The sequence below is a fragment of the Sphaerodactylus townsendi genome, linkage group LG10 (assembly GCF_021028975.2).
Source record: "Sphaerodactylus townsendi isolate TG3544 linkage group LG10, MPM_Stown_v2.3, whole genome shotgun sequence".
Classification (NCBI taxonomy): Eukaryota; Metazoa; Chordata; class Lepidosauria; order Squamata; family Sphaerodactylidae; genus Sphaerodactylus; species Sphaerodactylus townsendi.
This window is the reverse complement of record NC_059434.1, coordinates 80,697,134-80,720,680: the sequence shown is the minus strand read 5'-3', so window position 1 is coordinate 80,720,680 and position 23,547 is coordinate 80,697,134. Positions and strand designations below refer to the sequence as shown.

The 23,547-nt window shown below is 46.9% G+C and overlaps 1 protein-coding gene across 1 annotated transcript in view; it reads right to left on the bottom strand.

The window, feature by feature from the left end:
- The window catches only part of CCNI (cyclin I), a 75,261-nt gene that overhangs the window by 10,797 nt on the left and 40,917 nt on the right, over positions 1–23,547 (bottom strand). The window contains exons 2-3 of the mRNA XM_048509072.1: positions 17,974–18,130; positions 2,803–2,937 (exon numbers count right to left, since the gene is read on the bottom strand). Coding sequence (XP_048365029.1) covers positions 2,803–2,937; positions 17,974–18,087 — 249 coding nt within the window. The 5' untranslated portion in view covers positions 18,088–18,130. The remainder of the gene's footprint in view (positions 1–2,802; positions 2,938–17,973; positions 18,131–23,547) is intronic.

Below are 23,547 nucleotides of genomic sequence, written 5' to 3'. Positions count from 1 at the left end.
CAGCTCGGTCAGCATGGCCAATTGGCCATGCTGGTAGGGGCTGATGGGAATTGTAGTTCCTGAACATCTGGAGAGCCGCAGGTTCCCTACCCCTGCCATAGACTGATTCCTTCCTTCTGCCCAGACAAATAAGTCATGCACAATGGAGACAGGAAAGAGGTGGGGGGCGTTTTCAAAGATTCTCTGGGGACCAAGCAGGAAAAATAAGGGGGAAAGGCCCTTTTAGTGGACAAATCTCCCATCTTTAAGTCATCTAGAGATTAATTCCTGCCAGATGGCTGAACCTCATTCTCCGCCAAGAAGACCCACAGAAAGCAGTAAGTTATGCAGGAACAAGACAGATTTGAAGGCTAAGCAGTTTCAACAGCTTGCATTCCTTTTAAAAGTAAAATGGATTTTTCATTTCAGTCCCTCAAGGTGCTTTTCGTTGTCAGAACTCAAGGGGAAGGGGCTAACGGCAATCATATGGGGGGGGGGGGGTTCAATCCAGTCTCAAAGGGTTGGTTATGGTACTGGTATACTTCGTGGGGCAGGGCTTCCTTTCAATCCTATAATTCTGTAGGGAAAAGGTCCAGTGGTGGGATCCAAAAATTTTAGTAACAGGTTCCCATGGTGGTGGGATTCAAACTGTGGCGTAGCACCAATGGTGCTGGGCGGGGCATGACAGGGGTGTGGCCGGGCATTCTGGGGACAGGGCATTCCTGGGCGGGGCTGTGGCAAGGACGCAGCCACTGCGCCAGCCCTTGGGCAGGAAACGAATGCACGCAGGCGCAGGCTGCCACGCACGCCGGTGCACCTCCTGCTAGACTGCTTCAAGTTCTGCGCGCCACTGCTGAGAGGAGGGGCGTAACTAAGGCAAAAATCACGTGGCAAAATCACCAATTAGTAGCCCCCTCTCGGCACACACAAATAATTAGTAACCTACTCTCGGGAACCTGTGAGAACCTGCTGGATCCCACCTCTGAAAAGGACTCAAGAAAATGGACTGACTTTACTAATACCAAACACAGGCCCTAGGCCTCAAGCCTAAAAGAGATGGATCCCATTCTCTGCCACAGCACTGGATATTTTGTCAGCAAGGGATATGAAATTCAGAAATTGTTTCTAAACAGCCACTGAAGATACTTCTTTAGTGCTGCCTCCTTGCAGCTCCTTGAAAGGAGATTTAATTTATATGGAAACAGAAATGTTTTTCCCACCCTCTCCCAGGAAAAGTCAGAAACCTATTACGATTTGTAAGTAGATGTTCTATCCAGCCGGGCAAACAGCAAACCGGAATTATTCTCTCCTCTCCCGTTTTTCCAATACTCATAAAAGCTGAATGGAGCGAGAACGTGGCAAGCTTTTTCACAGTCGCCGGCCGTGTTTCCTTAGCGGGTATCATATCTTGGAAAAGGAGTTCCACGATTTACAGTGGGAAGCAGAACCAATAAAGCCATCTTGGCATCGTATTCCAAACCACAGGCCAGCGGCTTCAGTAGAGCCAAGAAGGAAGGCTCCGTTACTTAGTTTGCCCAAGCTAAATGCCGCCAAGAACATAAAATTTAATTTTATACGTGGAACTAAAAATAGCAATTCAGAACAAACAAAACAACACAACCTCAAGCCCATAACGTTAATTCTCAAAGGGATTCTTCTTGAAATCTTTTAACGTGCATGTAGCAAAAAAAGAAACGAGACAGTGGAAGGGGAGAATAAATCTTAATTCAGCTCTGAAACTCCTATATGCTTTGCATCAGAAGATGTAAAATATCAACTTCTGAATGGTACCCAGAGTACATGTACCTAAACATCTAAGACAGAGGTCTGCAACCCGCGGCTCCGGAGCCTCATGCGGCTCTTTCAGCCTTATACTGCGGCTCTGCATGGCTTGGAGGTCGGAGGGTAGCATGGGCGTGTCCCTCCAGAGCAGTGCTGGAAGGAAAGGTGAGTGGAGGAGCCGAACCGTAGGTGGCTCCGTGTGGAGCCGTCTCTCCGGCTCGGTAGATCTTCGGGCCAGGGAAAACGGGTCCAAATGGCTCTTTGGGTGGTAAAGGTTGCCGACCCCTGATCTAAGATCACCACCACAATCCAGGATACCATGCCTGGTAATTCCAGTGGGAGCACTATTCAAGCAGCAGAATAGGCGTAGTGGACTGACAAATACAAAATAAGAAACCTGCTACACCGTGGCTATAGGCAACACAAAACCAACTATTAATAATAAATGTGATAATTTAATAACTGCCAAGAAAGCAAACTAAAGTGGAAATGTGTAATACAAGTAAATAACGTTAAACAAATCACTACAAGCACAAAGCGACACAGAATCATGGAGTTGGAAGAGACCGCAAGGGCGATCAAGTCCATAGTCTCCATACAGGAAGCAAAAATATCAGCCTATATGAAATACTAGACAGGGAGGAGAGGTTTGAATAGCAGATGCCTTCAGAGAAAAGTGGTGTAGTGGTTAAGAGTAGGTGAACTCTAATCTGGAGGAACTGGGTTTGATTCCCAGCTCTGCCGCTTGAGCTGTGGAGGCTTATCTGGGGAATTCAGATTAGCCTGTACACTCCCACACACGCCAGCTGGGTAACCTTGGGCTAGTCACAGTTCTTCGGAGCTCTCTCAGCCCCACCCACCTCACAGGATGTTTGTTGTGAGGGGGGAAGGGCAAGGAGATTGCAAGCCCCTTTGAGTCTCCTGCAGGAGGGAAAGGGGGGATATAAATCCAACTCTTATTCTTCTTCTTTCTCCCCACTGCAGAAGGGCCAAATCCAGGGGAGAAAGTGACTTTTATCACTCCAGCTGTCAGATATTTACCTTCACGGCGGCTAAAAACCTGTCCAAGAGGCTGACAGCCAGGGCGAGTGTTTCTGGGTAAAGATGGAACTGGTACTTGAGTTTGGCCAGCCAATGGATTACTTCGTCCCGCTGGGTTGGAGAAATGCCTACATCCTGTATAAGGAAAAAGGGGAGAGAAAAAAAACTTAAATGAGAATCTCAAACGCTTCCAAACACTCATGCAGGTGAAAATAATCCACAATGTGTGTGGCCAGCCCAAATCCATTTTAGATGCAGCCAAGTAAGAACAACCACGCAACCAGTGTGTTCGTGGTCACATTAAAATTTACTCTGTACATATTTATTATTTATTTATTTTATTTGTTACATTTATATACCGCCCTCCCCGAAGGCTCAGGGTGGTTTCCATCAACATAAAGTTTAAAACATCGTATATATAATTTATCTAAAATACATAAAATACTAAACTATAGATGGCTTCAGCTCTTCTATTCCCCTTTTTATGAACCCACGGGAGGCCAGATGTTTGTTTGTTTGTTTTATAAGTACTGGGAATGTGAAATGTCAGACTGAGAAAGAAAGAACTAAAAAGAGAAAGCAAAAGAGAGTGAAAAGAGAGAGTGTGTGAAAGAGAGCGAAACAAAGAAAAAGAGAAACAGTGTGAAAGAGCAAGACACCACAAAAGAGAAAAACAGGGAAAAAGCAAATGAAAGAACAAAAGACGGCAAAAGAGAAAGAAAAGGGAAAGTGGAAGAAAAAGGGCGCGCAAACGAGGAAAAGGGAGAAAGAGAAGAAGACAAAATAAAAAGAGGGAAACAGCGTGAAAAGACAACACAAAAGAGAAAAAGCAAATGAAAGAGCAACAGACAGCAAAAAAAGAAAGGAAAGAGAAAACAAAGGACAAGGGAGAGAAAGAGAGAGTGAAAGAGTAAAAGAGAGAAAGAATGAGAGGCAGACATGAAAAACAGAATAAAAGAGATCATGACTAACTCTTTAACCATTACCCACAAGCACGTTCTGGAATCACGCCAAAGGCACTTTTATAGTTCTTTCTCAAAGTATTCAGCTACTGCTATACTGACATCCAAAAAATACAAACTTGGGGAAGGGATGTGGCTCAGTGGCAGAGGATCTGCTTGGCATGTCAAAAATCCCAGGTTTTAATACCCGGCATCTCCCATTACAGAGATGAAGAAGGAGGTAATGTGAAAAACTGTCTACAGAAGAACCTGGCGAGCAGTTGACTAGGATGGACCAATGGTCTGATTCTTTGATGAGGCTCCTTCCGCACATGCAGACTAATGCACTTTCAATCCACTTTCAATGAGCACTGGAGATGGATTTTTACTGTGCGGAATAGCAAAATCCACTTGCAAACCATTGTGAAAGTGGATTGAAAGTGCATTTATTCTGCATGTGCGGAAGGGGCCTTAAGGCAGCTTCATGCATACACGGGAACACTGGCTTTCAAGTGAAAGCAGTCAGGACAGAGACAGCCATTCAGTCCAAAGGCAACTTAGTTTTTTTTAAAAAGGGATAGTGTTCCTGGGAAAGTTGCTGGGGCTCAGAACAGAAAGTTTCCCTTTCTACAAAATCTCATCTGACTGCAAGGCCGTGACCCCCACCCCACCCCGGCTTGTATTCAAAAGCTCTCATTATTACCATTTAGCTGCCGTAACTGAAGCTCCTCTCTTTTCAGTCAGGCTGAGAAAAGATCTTGCTGTGGAGCCTAGAGCAGAATGGATCACAGCTTGGGTCACCTTTAGGTGGCCTTGAAAAGCCACAATAACCAGCAGGTAATCCATATGGTTGAACCTTCTTTTGAAGGAACAACTGTGATTGCTGCTAAAGTAATACCTTGGCACAGCTCTTAGGAACTGCCTGTCACAGTTAAAGAGACCCTTTGGAGAGAGGCCCAATTTCCTCCAACCTCCTCAGGATGAGACAAGACTTCTCCCTCCCTCCTCGTTATTGCAGTCCCTCCAAGCTGATGCTTCAGCAATTTTCTTCTCAGCTGACTTCTGAGCTTTCTATGGAACACCGAAAGAGAACTGACCACCACGAACTCTTGAAGCTGCTATGCCTTGACCGCAGGGTTTTTCCCCACCTTTGTTGCAGCACCACTAAGGTCGCCACTCTCCAGGTGCTACCTGGAGATGTCCTGCTGTTACAACTGGTCTCCAGATGACCAAGATCAGTTCCTCACCACCATATCTCCAAATGTTTCCCAACCCAGAGCTGGCAATCCCAGCCATTATCCTCTCACCCAGCTACAGATCACTGCTCTATAGCTAGCTGCATGGAACAAAATCATAGCATGCCAACTATTCTAATACTAATTGTAGAAGAAGAAGAAGAAGAAGAAGAAGAAGAAGAAGAAGAAGAAGAAGAAGAAGAAGAAGAAGAAGAAGAAGAAGAAGAAGAAGAAGAAGAAGAAGAAGAAGAAGAAGAAGAAGAGGAGGAGGAGGAGGAGGAGGAGGAGGAGGAGGAGGAGTTTGGATTTATATCCCTCCTTTCTCTCCTGTGAAACTCAAAGGGGCTTGCAATCTCTTTTCCCTTTCTCTCCCCCCCCCCCCCACAACAAACACCCTGTGAGGTGGGTGGGGTTGAGGGAGCTCCGAAGAACTGTGACTAGCCCAAGGTTACTCAGCTGGCATGTGTTGGAGTGCACAAGCTAATCTGGTTCACCAGATAAGCCTCCACAGCTCAAGTGTCAGAGCGGGGAATCAAACCCGGTTCTCCAGATTAGAGTGGACCAAATAGCATCAGCAACCTAAGCAGCTGCTTTGGACACAACAGTTTCCAGGGTGCTGGTTAAGTAGTATGAGATCTAAAAGGACATTTTAGAAACCCCTGTAATTTACTGGGATGCAGATACCACGTAACATCCTGAATAACCCTGACTAGAAAGTAAGCAGTGGTTTAAAAATTGACAACTGAAGAAATATGCCATAGCCAGCAAGGTTAACCCATAAATCTCAGGAAGTTCCTACTGTATACTGTATTAAATATAGAGCCATCCCTCTGAAAGACATATCCCAACCAAGACTTGAGGGCAACTTTCTGCTGCAGTCTATTTATTTATTTAGAACATTTCTCTGCTGCCTCTATAGCCTTGAGGCAGCTTACAAACTAAAACATAAAAATCATCAAGAAATAAAAACCTTTAAAAGCTATTACTATTTCAAAGCATAAAAACAGCAAAAAAAAATAAAAATAAAAATCAGCAACTACAAGCATGTCTCAGAATAGCTCCCAGGCTAGAAGCAAAATATAAAACAACATTAAAAGGTCAACGCCTGAATCGTTATCAGCTAATTAATCAGCTAATTAATGCTTTGTACCAGCTAGCAATATTTTATAGATGCCTCCAAATATGAACACAACTTTAACTCCCACACACACACACAACACAGATACATAAAGTATAAACATCTCTGGGCATTTGTACAGCTCTACAACCACAGGGTGTAGTAGTGCACTGCCGACCCAGCAGCGCCGTGGTAGAACGTTGGGACGCCAACGGACCCGCGGCCTTGCCGGTCGCATCGCACCCCCACTCCTCATCCCCCCATGAGTCACGGGTCATGAACTGTCTGGCTCAATCACCGGGCGCAGGGACAATGGTCTCGCCCCCAGGTGAGGATTAGGCTCAGACGCGTACGCTCCTCTCCGCACGTAGCCAGATGAGATCATACATCACATGATGATCTCCCGACCTCCCGCCTCCCGTTCTCCCGGAACTCCCCCCGGTCCTCCCTCCTACACGCCCCCGATAGAGTAACAATAAAAGGTGCCAGGACCCGGCAGACGGGAGACTCGCTAGGAACACGGACCTCCGGTCTCCCGCTGCTGGCGATCTCCACCAGATGTTATCTCCGCGTCTCGTCTCGTTCTTACGCTGACCGCGTGGGTCGACTACACAGGGCATGGGCCTCCAATTTTCACATGGGCTCAAAACCTAAAAGGCCCCTTCACAAGTCATAATTTCCATACATGTATGGTCCTTCTAAGTAGTCCACACATAAGCTACTACAGGATGCTACTGATCAAGCTACTGACCCTGGGGAGGGCAGAAGCCAGTCTGCAGGGACGCCGGGGAGGGGGGGCAGGACGCCGCAGCGGACGGCCCAGGAGGAGGCCTGTCGCCATGGTGCCCATCTGAGCTGCCCCCGAGGGCCTAAGGAGCGAAGGAGGTGGCTCAAATCATCACCACAGCAGCAGGCCGGCTCTGTCTTAAGGTGCCTCCCCAATGCCGACCCTGCTCTTCTGAGCCAGGTTGGCGTGGGGGAGGAGGGAGGCGATTTTGCACCGCCCCCCATTGTGCCCGGGGTCATTTCCCCCCCCCATGTCCTCGTGGGCGGTACGCCCCCGCTTATCTGAAAGCATTTCAGTTAAAAAGTTCAAGTGCCAAACTCTAAGGGTTCTTCTTCTTCTTCTTCTTCTTCTTCTTCTTCTTCTTCTTCTTCTTCATCATCATCATGCTAAGTAGCATATCGGGCAACAAGTGTTCTCCAGCATTTCGGGTCTTGGGCGAGTGTTTCAGCCATAAGCACAGTGGAAAATTTCAGTCTCAGGACAGCTTTATTTTCCCCTCTCCCTGCAGTTTACACGCTGATGGGGGAGGAACAGAATGCCGGGCCTAAACAGGGAACTTGCTGTTGCCGCTGCTGTCAAAACGTTCTGTTCCGCCTGTACCGAGAGACTCGGTCTTTTGAAATATTTACATTCACCCGGCTGGCAGTGCAAAGCAACGCTTTCCCTCAGGTGGTTTTTAAAAACCTGCCAAGCCAGAGTGTTGGCCAAGAGAAGTGAGATGCCGATCGCAGTTCCTGGAATCCCTGGAGCTGCACAAAATGCGGCCTGCAAAATGGAGGGTGGAATAGGGAACAGGCTTCGCCAAGGCACGGGAACTGCTCTGAAGAATGGTAACACGGGAATCGACTCCGCAGTCCCAAGCTCCCCCTTTTATTACGCCTGCCGACAGCTCTGTACGAAGAGACAAGACGGGAACCACCTGCAAGATGTCCCCTAGCTCAGGGGAGAATGTAGGTCCTGCATTCCGAGGATCTGTGGGTGCGAACATGCACCCGTGCGCACAAATTCTACACGTATGGGTGTAGCTACCCTGGAAGATGCCGATCTTGAAGAAATCCGAGAATCGAGGATACCTGCAGAGCCAGGGGAACCACCTTCTTTTTTCTAGTCCATTTGACAAACACTTTCCATGAAATCTTGCATATATGATTGGTGGAATGCCATCTGAAGACAATGATGGTCTAGAACAGGGGTCTGCAACCTGTGGCTCTCCAGATGTCCATGGACTACAAATCCCATCAGCCCCTGCCAGCATGGTCAATTGGTTGATGCGATTTGTAGTCCATGAACATCTGGAGAGCCGCAGGTTGCAGACCCCCGGTCTAGAAGACCTTCTCTGACAGGTCCACAGTTAGAAGTTAGTTCTTCAATCGTCGAATGGTCAGTTTCCATTTGCCTGGGTTTGGGTGGAGAACCAATCCCTGACCCAGCATAACCTGTCTGAATGGCAGTTCCAAGCAAGAGAGGGGGTTTGCCATTGCCTGCCTCTCCATAGGAACCCTGGACTTCCTTGGTGGTCTCCCATCCAATTACTAACCAGGGCCAAACCTGGAGAGGAGACATCTGAGGAAAGATATGATTGAAGTCTGTACAATCATGCATGGGGTAGAAAATGTCGACAGAGAGAAATTTTTCTCTCTTTATCACAATATTAGAACCAGGGGGCATGCATTGAAAATACTGGGGGGAAGAATTAGGACTAATAAAAGGAAACACTTCTTCACACAACACGTGATTGGTGTTTGGAATATGCTGCCACAGGAGGTGGTGATGGCCACTAACCTAGATAGCTTTAAAAGGGGCTTGGACAGATTTAGGGAGGAGAAGTCGATCTATGGCTACCAATCTTGATCCTCCTTGATCTCAGATTGCAAGTGCCTTAGCAGACCAGGTACTCAGGAGCAGCAGCAGGCCATTGCTTTCACCTCCTGCATGTGAGCTCCCAAAGGCACCTGGTGGGCCACTGCGAGTAGCAGAGTACTGGACGAGATGGACTCTGGTCTGATCCAGCAGGCTCTTATGTTCTTATGTTACTAGAAACAGAATTCTAACTTTAATGAGTTTTAATGAAGTGATGTTGTATTTTGTTGGTGCTGTTGTTGTACGCGAAGGAAGGAAGGAAGGAAGGAAGGAAGGAAGGAAGGAAGGAAGGAAGGAAGGAAGGAAGGAAGGAAGGAAGGAAGGAAGGAAGGAAGGAAGGAAGGAAGGAAGGAAGGAAGGAAGGAAGGAAGGAAGGAAGGAAGGAAGGAAGGAAGGAAGGAAGGAAGGAAGGAAGGAAGGAAGAGAACTTTCCTTAAAAACACACGTTCTCAGCCCTCCTGGCTGCTCAGTTACGCCTGAAAGACTACTGGTAATGCTTGCTGACATTTCAAGGACTGGTGAGCTAGAAGAATAAAATTTCCTGAGGCTGGTGGACAAGGTTTCTGTGGCTCAAACTGTTCCTTGTTTCTCCCCATGATTTGCAACACCACAATAGAGACCAGAAGTATGTAAAAATAAACAGAAATTGTCAATTTGTACAATTTATATAGGTCAGAATCTTCACTTACTTCATTTATACTCTACCACCCCGCACCCCCCAATGGGAATCCAAGGAGGTTTATCTCATTTTCTTCTCTTCCATTTTCTCCTCACAACTATCCTATGTGGCAGGTAAGGCAGAGAGTGTGTGACTGGCCCAGGGTCACCCAACAAGTTTCCATGGCAAAACTGGAATTTGAACCCAGGTCCCCTAGATCGTAGTCTGACACTCTAGCTACTGCAACACACTGGCTCTCTAACAGAACGGTTCACAATTGGGGCTGGCTGGGTGCAGAATATATATATATATATTTTAAATCAACACACAGTCCTATCTAAGGCTCTTTCTGCAGGGGCCAAGAAACGTGGGTGAAAGGCGGGTTACATGAACCCATCCTCACCCCAGCCTGTTCGTATGGCTGGCTGTCCCATGAACAGTGAGCACACTGGCCGGGGCGCATGCCTCCACACAGAGACGTGTCTTTTTTGTGTGTTGCTACCTGTGTAGCTCCGCAGGTAGACACAGCCGATTCCCCAGAGCCACGATAAGCCCCTGTGTGCCTGCATGGCTACACAGATGGGAGCCAGGGAACCCCAAATACCCGAGATTCTTTTGTTTCAACATGCCTCCTGCCCAGCTGTTCGCTTGGCCGCAGCTGTGAGGCTCGTTAAAACAAAAGAATCGTGAAAATCGCGATTCTTGAAAAAGCCGGGTTGGGCGGGGAAACGTGGAGTGGATCCGCATTAGGAACGGGATCCATACGAAGTCTCCCCCACCCCCGGGTTTTATTCCACATTTAACATGCGTTTCTTGGCCTATAAGGAAAGGGCCTAAGACTATACAGACAGACAGAAAACTTTTAGTGGCATATAAAACCTATCAGGCAACCATGACCAAAAGCCATAAACAAAACTGAGGACAACCCACAACCACAAATTACAGTGAGGAAAAGTAGATGACAGTTTATCACCCAGTCTTAGCTTGATGCAGATTTATGGCATCTTGCCAAATTTTTGCTACTTTCTCACTTATTTCAAGATTATTTTATTATTTATTTATTTATTTGTTCCACTTTTATACCGCCCTCCCCCGAGGGGCTCAGGGTGGTTCACAACATAATACATACAAGTGGATAAATAGGGTAAAATGCTAAAAATCATATCAGTTAAAATGCAGCGCTCCAAGTTCATAAATATTTAAAACAGATGGCGTTCAACCTTTCACTCCTCTGACTCTGGGAGGGGAACAGCGGGTCTCAGTTGTTATTAATGGGCACCTATCAGCAGCCGGCCTCCCCAAAAGATTAGAATTGTTCAAGAGAAGGAACAACTTAGCAAATCAGAAAGTCCTGTCCTATTTGCTAAAATAGGGCTCGGATACTTCGAATTTCCGTACAGAAAGGACAATAAAATAGAGCATGCTAAAACTACTCCGTTTGGGCCCAGAATACAAAACGAAAATATTTTCCTCCATCACACTATTTTAAGAGTGGCCCTTGTACAGATGCTATCGATACATCAAGTTAGCATAGCCAGAGCAAAGAGACAATGTTTTCAGAAGCTCACCCACCACATCTGTGAATCTCTGGCCCCTTCTGCACATGTAGAATAATGCACTTTCAATCCACTTTCAATCCACTTTGCAGCTGTGTGGAATAGCAAAATCCACTTGCAAACAATTGTGAAAGTGGACTTAAAGTGCATTATTCTGCTTTCTGTTTTCTGAGGCCCCTTCTGGGGCTATACCACCCTGCCTCCATAAATCCACCCCACTAAGGTTAGGAAATCTAGGATAATCGTTGGTATTTGCGTAATGCTGGTGGCAATCTTTGGATGCTCGCACAAAGCCAGAACAGGAAACCTACCTGGGCCTCATGCCAGACTGGCAGCTTCTTCTAGAGAAATTATGCCGTGCTGGGGGAAAGTATGATATTCAGTAGACAAGATGAGCCAGACACAGTATGGATACTGTAAAAAGAATACCTCGGTCTGGCTCAAAGAACAGCGTTAAAACTATACCTTGAATAGAAATAATTTAAAAGTCGGTATGAAATTACCCAATTACCCAAAGACTGTACTATCTGAGACTTTTAAGGAAGCAACAACTGGATGGAAAACTCCTGGTGTCCTTTTACCGCTGTGCTATAGAGAATGTCTTAACCTACTGCATCTGTGTATGGTTCTCCAGTTGCACAGTGGCAGATAGGAAGGTGCTCCAAAGGGTGATCACTACTGCACAAAGGATTATCGGCTGCCCTCTCTCCTCCTTGGAAGAACTCTACAATTCCCAAAGCCTAAAAAAAGCCCAAAATATTCTGAGGGACCCGTCTCATCCAGCACACTCTCTTTTTGAACTGCTACCATCTGGTAGGCGATACAGGACTATCAAATCTAGGACAAAGAGGCTTAGAGACAGCTTCTACTCTAGAGCTGTGGCTATGCTGAACTCTGCGGCTTCGTGTTGATGTGTTTGGGGCTGTGTAGGGATGGGTGGAGGAAGGGGAAAGTGAGGATGGGGTATGAGTAAGAAATTGTATGAGTATGATGTATGAGTCTGAAATTGTGTGCATCGAGGAATGCTGCTGTAAATTTCGTTGTGCGTGCACAATGACAATAAAATGCTTATGCTTGTGCTTATTACCAACAATAAAGAAAAAAAAACTGAACGTGGATAACACATTACAAACAGAAAAGGGATCCCAAAATGTACACAAAGGACCACAAGTCTCTGCACAAATGATATCCCTTCAGTGATCTCCAAAGTATGATATTCCCAGTCGGACAAATTCATTCTCCAGTACAGAACCGAGCCCCGTGGAAGGGAGCGGTTGCTGACAGAGTCTCAGAACTACTTCTATGCAATCACGCTAGAAAGCTTTCATACGCTGGGGTGAAGTGGATTCTCTCTCTTTTTCCACTTCTGCTGCACCGCAAATGAATGACGTAAGTATGCACGGCTAGACAACTTTTAATGGATTTCTCTGCAAGACAGGCCCAATGCTAATGTTAATAGGGAAAATCACACGCTATATTTTTGGAACAGGACAGTCGCTGTGCAGATTTTAATAATTCTGTAAGCTCACGACATCATCCGACGTTTATCAAAGGTGCAGGAGAGACGCCTGTTGAGCTCACAGCATATCTTGCAGCTTCCCCAATTTCAAGCAAGTTCCAAAATAAACACTAAAGACAGGAATGGAAAAACAAAACTGCCTGGCAAAGACACGCACTTCACCTAGTTTCTCAACGTAACTGAAAAGAGCACATCCCGTTAAGCAGAAGAAGAAGAAGAGGAAGAAGGAGGAGGAGGAGGAGGAGTTTGGATTTATATCCCCCCTTTCTCTCCTGCAGGAGACTCAAAGGGGCTTACCCTTATCCTTGCCTTTCCCCCCTCACAACAAACACCCTGTGAGGTGGGTGGGGCTGAGAGAGCTCAGAAGAGCTGTGACTAGCCCAAGGTCACCCAGCTGGCGTGTGTGGGAGTGTACAGGCTAATCTGAATTCCCCAGATAAGCCTCCACAGCTCAGACGGCAGAGCTGGGAATCAAACCCGGTTCCTCCAGATTAGATACATGAGCTCTTAACCTCCTACGCCACTGCTGCTCCCTGGTGGCTTTGACACCAGATAGAACAGGGGTATCCAACTCTGGCGCTTCAGATGTTCATGGACTACAATTCCCATCAGTCTCTGCACCAGCAGCGGCTGGTGGGAATCGTAGTCCATGAACATCTGAAGCGCTAGAGTTGGGCACCCCTGAGATAGAACATACGTTGAGGGGGAGGGAATCAAACAACAGGGCTGAGTTTCATCACCAACCACTGCCTCTGAAAGCCACAGACACGACAGAATTGACCTGGCTAGAACGCATCTGACACTGTGATCTTATTTGTTTGCAATGCTTCCAAGCCAAAAAGGCTCTCAGGAAATTGGCAGGAGGCAAAGCTCACACTTCTGAATAACAGAAAGGATGGAAGGCACAAGATGACTATCTTACCTCCAACTCCCCTCTGGTGATCCTCTTGGGGGTGACTCGTCTGTCCCCCAGAAGCAGGATTTCAGGGGCATGTTGGGCTGCAGCAGGGGGAAGCATGGTGCAGTGGTTAAGAGCAGGTGCACTCTAACCTGGAGAACCGGGTTTGAGTCCCCGCTCTGCCACTTGAGCTGTGCCGGCTTATCTGGGGAACCAGATTAGGTGGTGCACTCCAACACATGCCAGCTGGGTGACCTCAGCCTAGTCATAGTTCTTTGGAGCTCTCTCAGCCCCACCCACCTCACAGGGTGTTTGTTGCGGGGAAGGGAAGAGAAGGAGTTGTAAGCCGCTTTGACACTCCCTGCAGCAGACGAAAGTGGGGTATAAATTCAACTCTTCTTCTTAGATCTGAGTTGATTAGCCCCTGCTGCAAGGGTCGCTCGGTCTAGCATGCTCTTGGGGCAGTTTAACTTCCCAATTCATTTCTGTACACAGGAACTACAGTGCTAGGAGCAAATACAGTGTTTAACCATCTAATCCACAGGTGTCAAACTCGTGGCCCTCCGGATGTTATGGATTACAGTTCCCATCATCCCCTGACAGCAATGTGATGGCAGGGGATGATGGGAACTGTAGTCCATAACATCTGGAGGGCCACGAGTTTGACACCTATGATCTAATCAATCAATTCATCTCTTCAGATAACTGCCCATGAGAAGATGACTTGTAAATAAAAACCTGGATGACCCAGCCCAGCGAGATCGCGTCATATCTCAGAAGTGAAACAGCTCTGGTTAGCAATTGTACAGGAGACCACCAAGGAAGCCCAGGAAACTACACAGAGGCAGACAATGGCAAACCACCTCTGAATACCTTTTGCCTCAAAGCCCCTACAAGGTCTTGTTGAAGGCTATCACGGCCAGAATCATTGTGTTAACAGCTGAGCTGGGTTTAGCAGTATTCTTTCCTGATGCTGCCAGAGTCTGGCTGGCATCTTCAGAGGATCTGATTGCCCCTCTGAAGATGCCAGCCACAGATGCAGGCGAAACATCAGGAGAGAATGCTGCTAGAACACGGCCACACAGCCCGGAAACCACACAGCACCCTACAAGGTCACTGTAAGTAGGCTGATCCCTGACAGAACTTTCTATCATCATGAAAGAAAACAAAATCTCAGCAAGTCATGCTAAACAGAAATGACTCTCGGTCAACTGCAAAGTCCAAAGTCCCTTGTTATATATTTTATGTCTACGCTGGCACTGAAATGAACAATGTTATATTACTACAATAAACCCTTTGATTGTCAAACAATCAAAGACTATATATATGATATCCTGGGTGATGCAGATTTATCTCCTCGTTTCCAGCCATCTGTCTACCTTTTAAAAGTCCCAGGCTTTAACTTACAATTTCCAACCTACTTAAAACTGCTGTCACTTAAAAAAGATAACCTTATATTTCATATCAGGCCATTTACCAGAAACTGCAGTTTCAGAACATCAAGTCTGAGATGATACAGTTTTAAAACAGAGAGTTCTGTGATAAAAATAAATGAAAACTTCTCCCAAATACAAGATGCTGGAGGACACAATTCAGGATTCTACAAACAACATCAAAGCAGGTTGTGGTGGGTTTTCCGGATTGCGTGGCCGTAGTCTGGTAGATCTAATTCCTAACATTTCGCCTGCATCTGTGGCTGGCATCTTCAGAGGTGTATCACAGAGAAAGCCAGTGACAACCTGCTCTCCCTGCTTCAGGCAGGAAAATACTGGGGAAGATGGAGGCCGGGCCTTCAACAGGAAGTTGGGAAAAAACAACATCCTGCCTCCCAGAAGAAGGGTTAGGAAACACCCATCCAAGACGCACTAAGTCGCCTCCAGGAGAAAAGTCTGTTTCACACTGCGTCTAGTGAGAAGGGAAAGTTTAGTGGGGTATATTGTCCATGTCCCAGGGTGGGGAACCAATCAGTAAGTGTTTGGCTGGAGCTTGATATGCAAAGGTATGGTTGAGTGTATTGTATTGCAGGTGGGGTTATCAGTCCATTTTTTAAGTACTGGGAGCCAAGCTTTGTTAATTTTCAGAGTCTCTTCTTTCTTGTTGAAGCTGTCTTGCTGTTTGTGAATTTCAGTGGCCTCCCTGTGCAGTCTGACCTAGTAACCTTCCGAACTGTCCAGAATTTCAGTCTCCTCAAACACAATGTTATGTCCAGTTTTGTTTAACACATGTTCTGCAACTGCAGATTTTTCAGGATGGTTAAGCCGACAGTGTCTTTCGTGCTCCTTAATCCAAGTCTGAATGCTGCGTTTTGTGGTTCTTTTGTAGACCTTTCCACAGCTGCAGGGTATGCGATAGACTCCTGCAGAAGTGAGGGGGGCTCTTTTGTTCTTTGCTGAGTGTAGCATCTGCTGTATTTTCCTGGTAGGTTTGAAGATTATGCTTTTTCATCAGTTTCCCTATTTGATCTGTGATTACAAAGTGACTTACATTCCTTCCCAAAACAGGGAACATCAACTGAGATCTCAGGAACCTTGCACAATTATGAATGAGGTTCCCAACCAAAACAGGTGGATCCAGCCTCTGGGGAATTGCCCCAGGCCCCCAAGCCCCTATAGTAGGTCCTCCAAAACTCTACAATGTGGCAACATTCCCTCTGGGGGACTCATTTCCTGTAGGCAGAAACATTGCCCTTCGCTCCTCCTGCACAGCAAGTGCTTTCCTTACTTGGGAGTAAGCCCCAATGAACTCAATGGGCCTTATAACTGAATAAACTCACCAAGGGACAGGCTGTAGCACACCTGCTTGCCCCTTTGGCTCACCTACTTGGCAGGACACTCATCCAGGTGGCAAGTCGCTTAACCAGGCGCCTGCCTGTTCTTCAGGCAGAAGGAGCATCGAGCCCTGCCCCATGCCCAATCAACAGGAAAGGAAAGAGGAAGAAGCAACTCAGCAGCTGTACTCCGACGCTTCCCTGCCCCACGAGAAAGTAGGATGATCCCCAGTGCCCACGAGAGGGGAGGCAGTATGTCCACACTGCCCAACTTGCATTGAAACGCTCGAACACATCTTGTTCTACTGCCCAAAATAGAAGTCTCTCAGGGAAGCCTTATTGTCACAGCTCATACGCAACTGCTCGCCTACAGCAAGCACCTTAAAAACTACTCAACGGTAACAATCTCTTAATGCTAGGGAATACGGCCCAGTGTTTGCTGCAGGTTTTGTTGGCATGAGAAACCTGTCTCGTTACATTTGCCTCTTTTGTGATTTCGTCCTGGACACTTATGCCTAATAAAGGTATTTTGTTGTTGTTGTTGACAGCGGAGGCAGCGGGGCAAAAGCTTCATGCTCCATTCCCTCCCATTATATACTGCAGGGCTGAAATTAGCCTCAAGTTGTGGGGCCCAGCAGGTGCCTCACCATGCGAGCCTCTGAAGATGGGCTGTTTCCAGAGGTGGGATCCAGCAGGTTCTCACAGGTTCCCGAGAGTAGGCTACTAATTATTTGTGTGTGCCGAGAGGGGGTTACTAATTGGTGATTTTGCCACGTGATTTTTGACTTAGTTACGCCCCTCCTCTCAGCAGTAGGCCGCAGAACTTGAAGCCGTCTAGCAGGAGGTGCACCGGCGTGCGTGGCAGCCTGCGCCTGCGTGCATTCATTTCCCGCCCAAGGACCGGCGTAGCGGCTGCGTCCTTGCCACAGCCCCGCCCCCGGAATGCCCAGCCATGCCCCCGTTGTGCCCCACCCAGCCCCATTGGCGCTACGCCACAGTTTGAATCCCACCACCATGGGAACCTGTTACTAAATTTTTTGGATCCCACCACTGGCTGTTTCGTATCTACGACACAGAAGGAAGAGAAAGTGGAGAAGCACAGAATAAGGAGAGACAGCAGTCACAGAGGGGTGGAGAAAGAGAAAGAAAGTGGCCAGAAGGAAGAAATTGGAAGCCCAGGGGAGGATATGTGATTCTCTCTCTTGTCTCACCTGTAAGACACTGTTTACTTTACAAACCTCATCATATAAATGCCCTTTGAACATTCCACAAGTTTATAAATGCTAATTGAGATGTTACTTTAATCATAAGTGACAAGCCAAGACACAGGGAGGTCAAGATGTTCCTGTACAGGGATATTAAAGCACAGTCTAGCCTCTTCCCATTCATTGCGATGGGACTTGCATAGGAAAACTTCCTGGTGCATTATTTCCTTAGACCTTAAATATATGAATTCATTCTCAGGCATTTCCAAATAGAATGGTACAACAACTACCACCCATCAAAATGTCAATTTTAGCAACACAAGAGCAACAGGGAAAACTTGAATTAACTTGTGGAAACTGGCGTCCTTTTAATATCAGTGATTTACCATTGTGGGCTGAACGGAACAGACTGTTCCTGAGTCTTTGGAACATAAGTTTGACAAACAAAGCGCTGCTCGTTTTAATGAATTAAAAGGCTGGGTTCCACCTTGACATAAATTGCTGGGATTTGTACTGAATGGGTTTTGGCTATTTGATAAGCCCTGAAGGACAATCCAGCATGCCAGTCCTTGGGAGTATGAAAAGGCACAGGGCTTCAACAGAGGGGAGAAAGATGAAGAAACGTTACCTGATTGGGCTGAATTTTGGGCACGTGAACTTTCCACATCTGAGCTTCCCTAGAGATTGCTATCTCCAGGAGGAGAGACAACCTCTGGCTCTCCAGGGGTCCTGAAATCTTCATGGTACCCCTCGGGTCTGCCTGCCACCCAACTGGATACAGCTACCTGTAAAAACAAAAGACAACATTGTCAGCAGTTCAGTCCTGCCAAGCACAGATGGTAAAGAAGGAAGGAACTCAGTCTCACAATGGAACTCAACCTGGCAGAGGCGGAGCACTCACGGGACACGTGGGGTCACATGTCCCAGGGCGCATGCTAGCTGGTCACGTGGGGGTGGAGAACTGCCCCCCCCCCCCGACCCAGCAGGCTGCTCCTTTAACTGGCAGAGCCTTGTGGGATCTATCAGAATTCTGCAAGGCCTGTAAACCCAGGCTTTTCCACTAGGCATTTGGATGAGGCTAACCTTTCCATTTGTCTGGCCGGTGACTTTTTTTCTATTTCAGCCCAAGCTCTTAGAGCGGTTAGGAGCAGGAGTTATAGTTTACCAGTCACCTGTTAGTTAGCTAGCTGTTTGTTGTTCAGCTATTGTATAATTTTAGGTTTGTTGTTTGTATTTCTGCAACTTACGGTGTTGGATTTGTGGCGAGCCGCTCTGAGCCCTTGTGGGACAGCAGCATACAAATTTCAATAATAAAATAAATAAATACTAATGTACCAAAGTATCCCTCAAAAGAGATAGGCCATTTCAGGTCAGGAAAATGACACAGTGGATAGAGGCTTAATCTGCCTCTCCCTGCACCTTGTGGTGCTGGTCTGAACTAGGCCCCTACATGCCTCAGCATATTTCAACATGGAACTCACAGTTAACATCTGATTTAACAGAGCCCAGGGCAGACCCGTGAACAGCACGTGTGTAGTTTAGGCCCTGCACCACTTGGTTTTCCAGCTGGGTTCTGCAAATCCTGCAGTTCCTCAGAAGATTATTAAAGGTTCCTCCATAAAATGTCAGTTATAATAGATCTCCTTTTTCATTCAACTGCGTGACCAATTTTCCCCACGGACGTGCAGAACAGAGGAACCGGTGCTTAAAACCATACCCTTAGTTAATGCAGAGTCAAAAGATCTAAAACAAAAACACACCACCAGTGTGAAGCTACCGCATGCCCTCGAATATTCCCCAGAAATCCTCTGCAATGTACAAGACAGTCTTGGCTACCAGATCAATGCAGAAAAGATCCTGCAAATTTTGAAGGCTCATCCTGTACCACACATGACTCTTAACTAGTCTCGTGTACAGACAGAATGTTGTACAACAAACTAGAAAATGCATTTTGCATCGCTGGTATTTGTGTCTATTTACTGGGGAAGGGTTCCCCAGAAAGATCTTTATGTGCCTCAGAGAGAGTTTAAGGTTAGGAACTAGGGAGATTGCCAAAGCTGTAGAGACAGAGAAAGGGTAATGTGGATTTTTGTAAGAGAGATGACCGACAACAGCTCAGCTGTATTTGTCAGTTAATCTTGCCAGTGAAATTGCTTGGGCATTCCTTCCAACTCACCCTTCGAGTATAATCGCGCACATAATCTTGCATAAGCATACAATATCCATCCCACACAGCCGGAGTTCCCACTTGCGCTATTCCTGGATCAGCAGTTAATATCTGAAGATAACTGAAACTATATAGATGCTTAACTTCTCAAGACTTCAAGAAACATTGTTAGAAGTAAGAAGGCTCGTTCCCATTAGGAATTTCCCCCAACCGTACAGGCTAATTTTTTAAAAATGTAAAGAATGAGATGAGAGAAAGGGGGGATATAAATCCAAACTCTTCTTCTTCTTCTTTCTCTCCTGCAGGAGACTCAAAGGGGCTTACAATCTCCTTGCCCTTCCCCCCCTCACAACAAACACCTTGTGAGGTGGGTGGGGCTGAGAGAGCTCCGAGAAGCTGTGACTAGCCCAAGGTCACCCAGCTGGCGTGTGTGGGAGTGTACAGGCTACTCTGAATTCTCCAGATAAGCCTCCACAGCTCAGGCGGCAGAGCTGGGAATCAAACCCGGTTCCTCCAGATTAGATACACGAGCTCTTAACCTCCTACGCCACTGCTGCTCCTAGGTAGTTCTGAGACTCTGTCAGCAACCGCTGCCTTCCACGGAGCTCAGTTCTGTACTGGAGAATGAATTTGTCCAACTGGGAATATCATACTTTGGATATCACTGAAGGGATATCATTTATACAGAGACTTGTAGTCCTTTGTGTACATTTTGGGGTCCCTCCACAGCTCAGGCGGCAGAGCTGGGAATCAAACCTGGTTCCTCCAGATCAGAGTGCACCTGCTCTTAGCCACTACGCCACTGCTGCTATAAAAGGGGTTGTGTGTATATACAACAATTTTGCCATAGCTTTCATAGGATCACCAGAAATTGAGAAGAGGTTAGGATTCAAAAATAATGGCAATTAATTAAAAAAAAATCTGAACACTGGAGAACAAGTCTGGCCCCTGGATTTTCGGGCTGGCTCTTACAGCCAAATAAAATTTGTCGAGACCTGCCCCACAGCTGTTGTGTGGCTGCGGGGAAATCAAGTCAGGTCTGGGAAATCTGCACCTGACTCATTAGAAACTGCATTATATAGTTTTAGCCCCGAGTGAAAAAGTTGCCTTGATCCAATCCCTTAGTTAAGATTCCTTAACGATGGTGTGGGGTGATGTCTGAATGGAGCCAAAGACTCCTAAGGAACCTGTGCCGATACCTACCCTACCTTTCATAAAAGAGATTATCCCTCACTGTTCCTCTCCTTTGCTAAACATTGCTGCTGTCCCAAGTTGGAGCTGAGGTCACATTCTCGAGGACACAAATTAGGCAAGAGAACAACGAAGAGCTGCTAAGGGCCAAGTCACACAATATTACCCCAGACCTCCCCTGAGTCACGGGTATGTCACCGGATGTACAATCAGATGTACCTCAGAGAAACTCACTTTAAGAAGAAGTGGTGTTTGGATTTATATCCCCACTTTCTCTCCAGCAACGAGACTCAAAGGGGCTTACAACCTCCTTTCCCTCCCCCCCACCTACAACATACACCCTGTGAGGTGGGTGGGGCTGAGAGAGCTCCGAAGAACCGTGACTAGGTCACCCAGCTAGCATGCGTTGGAGTGCACAAGCTAATGTGGTTCACCAGATAAGCCTCCACAGCTCAAGTGGCCGGGTGGGCAATCAAACCTGGTTGTCCAGATCAGAGTGCACCTGCTCTTAACCACTAAACCACGCAGGCTCTCCGTTGCTTGACAACAGAAAATGGCTGCTTTGGAGGGTGGGGTTTATGGCATTATCCCCTACCAACGACCCTCCCCTCCATAAATCCCACTCTCTCAGGGTCCACCCCCAAATCTCCAGGTATTTTCAAACCCTACACATATTGGATGATTGTCTGTTTTATTCTGGTGGTCAATTACCATTGTTTGTTATTGATTGACTGATATACTGAATGCCTCCATTAAAACCAAACAAAGGACAGGTGCATTTCATCTCCCGGTTTACAATATCCCCAAAAGAGAAATTTTGCATCTCTCACGTGCAGGATTCGTGTGGATGGGAGTGAGATGTGGAAATTCAACTTACGCCATGTTAAAGGGATAGGAAGGAAGGCTACATTTCCTTTTCTCCACTACACTGCAAAGCTACTCGAATAATTTGCTTGGGCCCGCATCTGGCTTGCTCTTATTCTATTTCAGCAGGGAGCAGCACTGGCGTAGAAGAATTCAGATTAGCCTGTGCACTCCAACACATGCCAGCTGGGTGACCTTGGGCTAGTCACAGCTTCTCGGAGCTCTCAGCCCCACCTACCTCACAGGGTGTTTGTTGTGAGGGGGGAAGGGCAAGGAGATTGTCAGCCCCTTTGAGTCTCCTGCAGGAGAGAAAGGGGGGATATAAATCCAAAACTCTTCTTCTTCTTCTATTTCAGATTCTGCTTGTAATTTTTAAAAGTCAGAGCATTTTTTAAAAAATTAAGCCTGTTCAGGAAGGCAAAGAAAGATCTTCCCCTCCCCGCCTCTCACCAGCGCCTGTTATTGAGAAGCTACACACACCCCTCTTCTGCTGCAATTTGGTTAAAAACAAACCAGCCCGCAGGCTCCAAGTCCATGGGAAAGCATTTCAACACTGCGCAACTTTGTGCCTTCTTGCGAAATCTGAAACCCGATCCCTAGGCCCTCGGCCAGCTTGCTGGTCAAGCCGCTGACAAAGTCTGCGATTGTGAGATTTATGAACGGTCCGTGTGCACCTGTTGGGGGCGAGAGAACGCTGCCATTTGTTTACAGGCACATACCGTACCGCCGAGGTTGACGTCGGGAGCCAAAACTCAGCTCAAAAGCCAGAAGAAAACGAACCCTTTAATCCTCACAAAAGGAATTCGGATACTGTGAAGTCCATATTCACAGAACAAAATGAAAATGACCTGCCGGGACTCAATTTTTAAAAAATCTCAAGGCAACAAGAGTTGGTGGTACCGTGTTTCCCCGAATATAAGACAGTGTCTTATATTAATTTTTGCTCCCAAAGATGCACCATGTCTTATTTTCAGGGGATGGCTTATTTTTCTGTGTTCTGTTCGTCGGGCATGCTTCCAAACAAAAACTTTGCTATGTCTTTCTTTTGGGGGATGCCTTATATTTCGCACTTCAGCAAAACCTCTACTATGTCTTATTTTTCGGGGATGTCTTATATTAGGGGAAACAGGGTAGAAAGCACCCTCGAGTCACAGCTGACATTCGGTGATTCTGCAGGGTTTCCGAGGAAAGAGACAAACAGAGGTGGTTTGCCATTGCTTGGCTCTGTATAGCGACCCAACTTCCTTGGTGGTCTCCCATCCAAGTACGAATCAGGGTTGATCGTACTTAGCGTCCAAAATCTAGTGAGATTAGGCTAGTCTGGGCCAGCCAGATCAGGGTAAGGAGGACTTGAAGAGCGTCTCCAAGGGACCAACAAAAGGTTCACTGGTCTCCTGTTTGCACAACAGCCTGTGTGTACACATCCAAAGGTGAGCTCACACATTCCATTATTTTTATTTTGTTTATTTATTTCTTAAATTTATATACCGCCTGATGCCCGAAGGGCTCCGGGCGGTGAACAACATTATTTGAACATCAACAGGAGCGGTCATACAAATATAAATACATAAGCTCCATCCCATAAAATAGCTTAAAACTCATAAAAACAGCGAATAACCATAATACATAATAACAAGAGGCGTCCAACCCCAATTTAAAACCTTCCCCCATGAGGGGGGGGGGCGGTGGGGCCCCTCAATATGAGGGGACCCTGATGTAACTGTCCCAGGCACAGAGCAGTGAGGGGGCACCGTTCAGCAGCTGGACACTCCAAAGGCCCGGTGGAACAACACAGTCTTGCAGGCCCTGCGGAACTCACCCAGGTCCCGCAGGGCCCGGACAGCTGGAGGAAGGGTGTTCCACCAGGCCGGGGTCAGTGCCGTAAACGTCCTGGCCCGCGTGGAGGCCAGCCGCATCATAGAGGGGCCGGGGATCACCAGTAGGTTGGCCTCTGGCAGAACGCAGGGCCGAATTGGGACA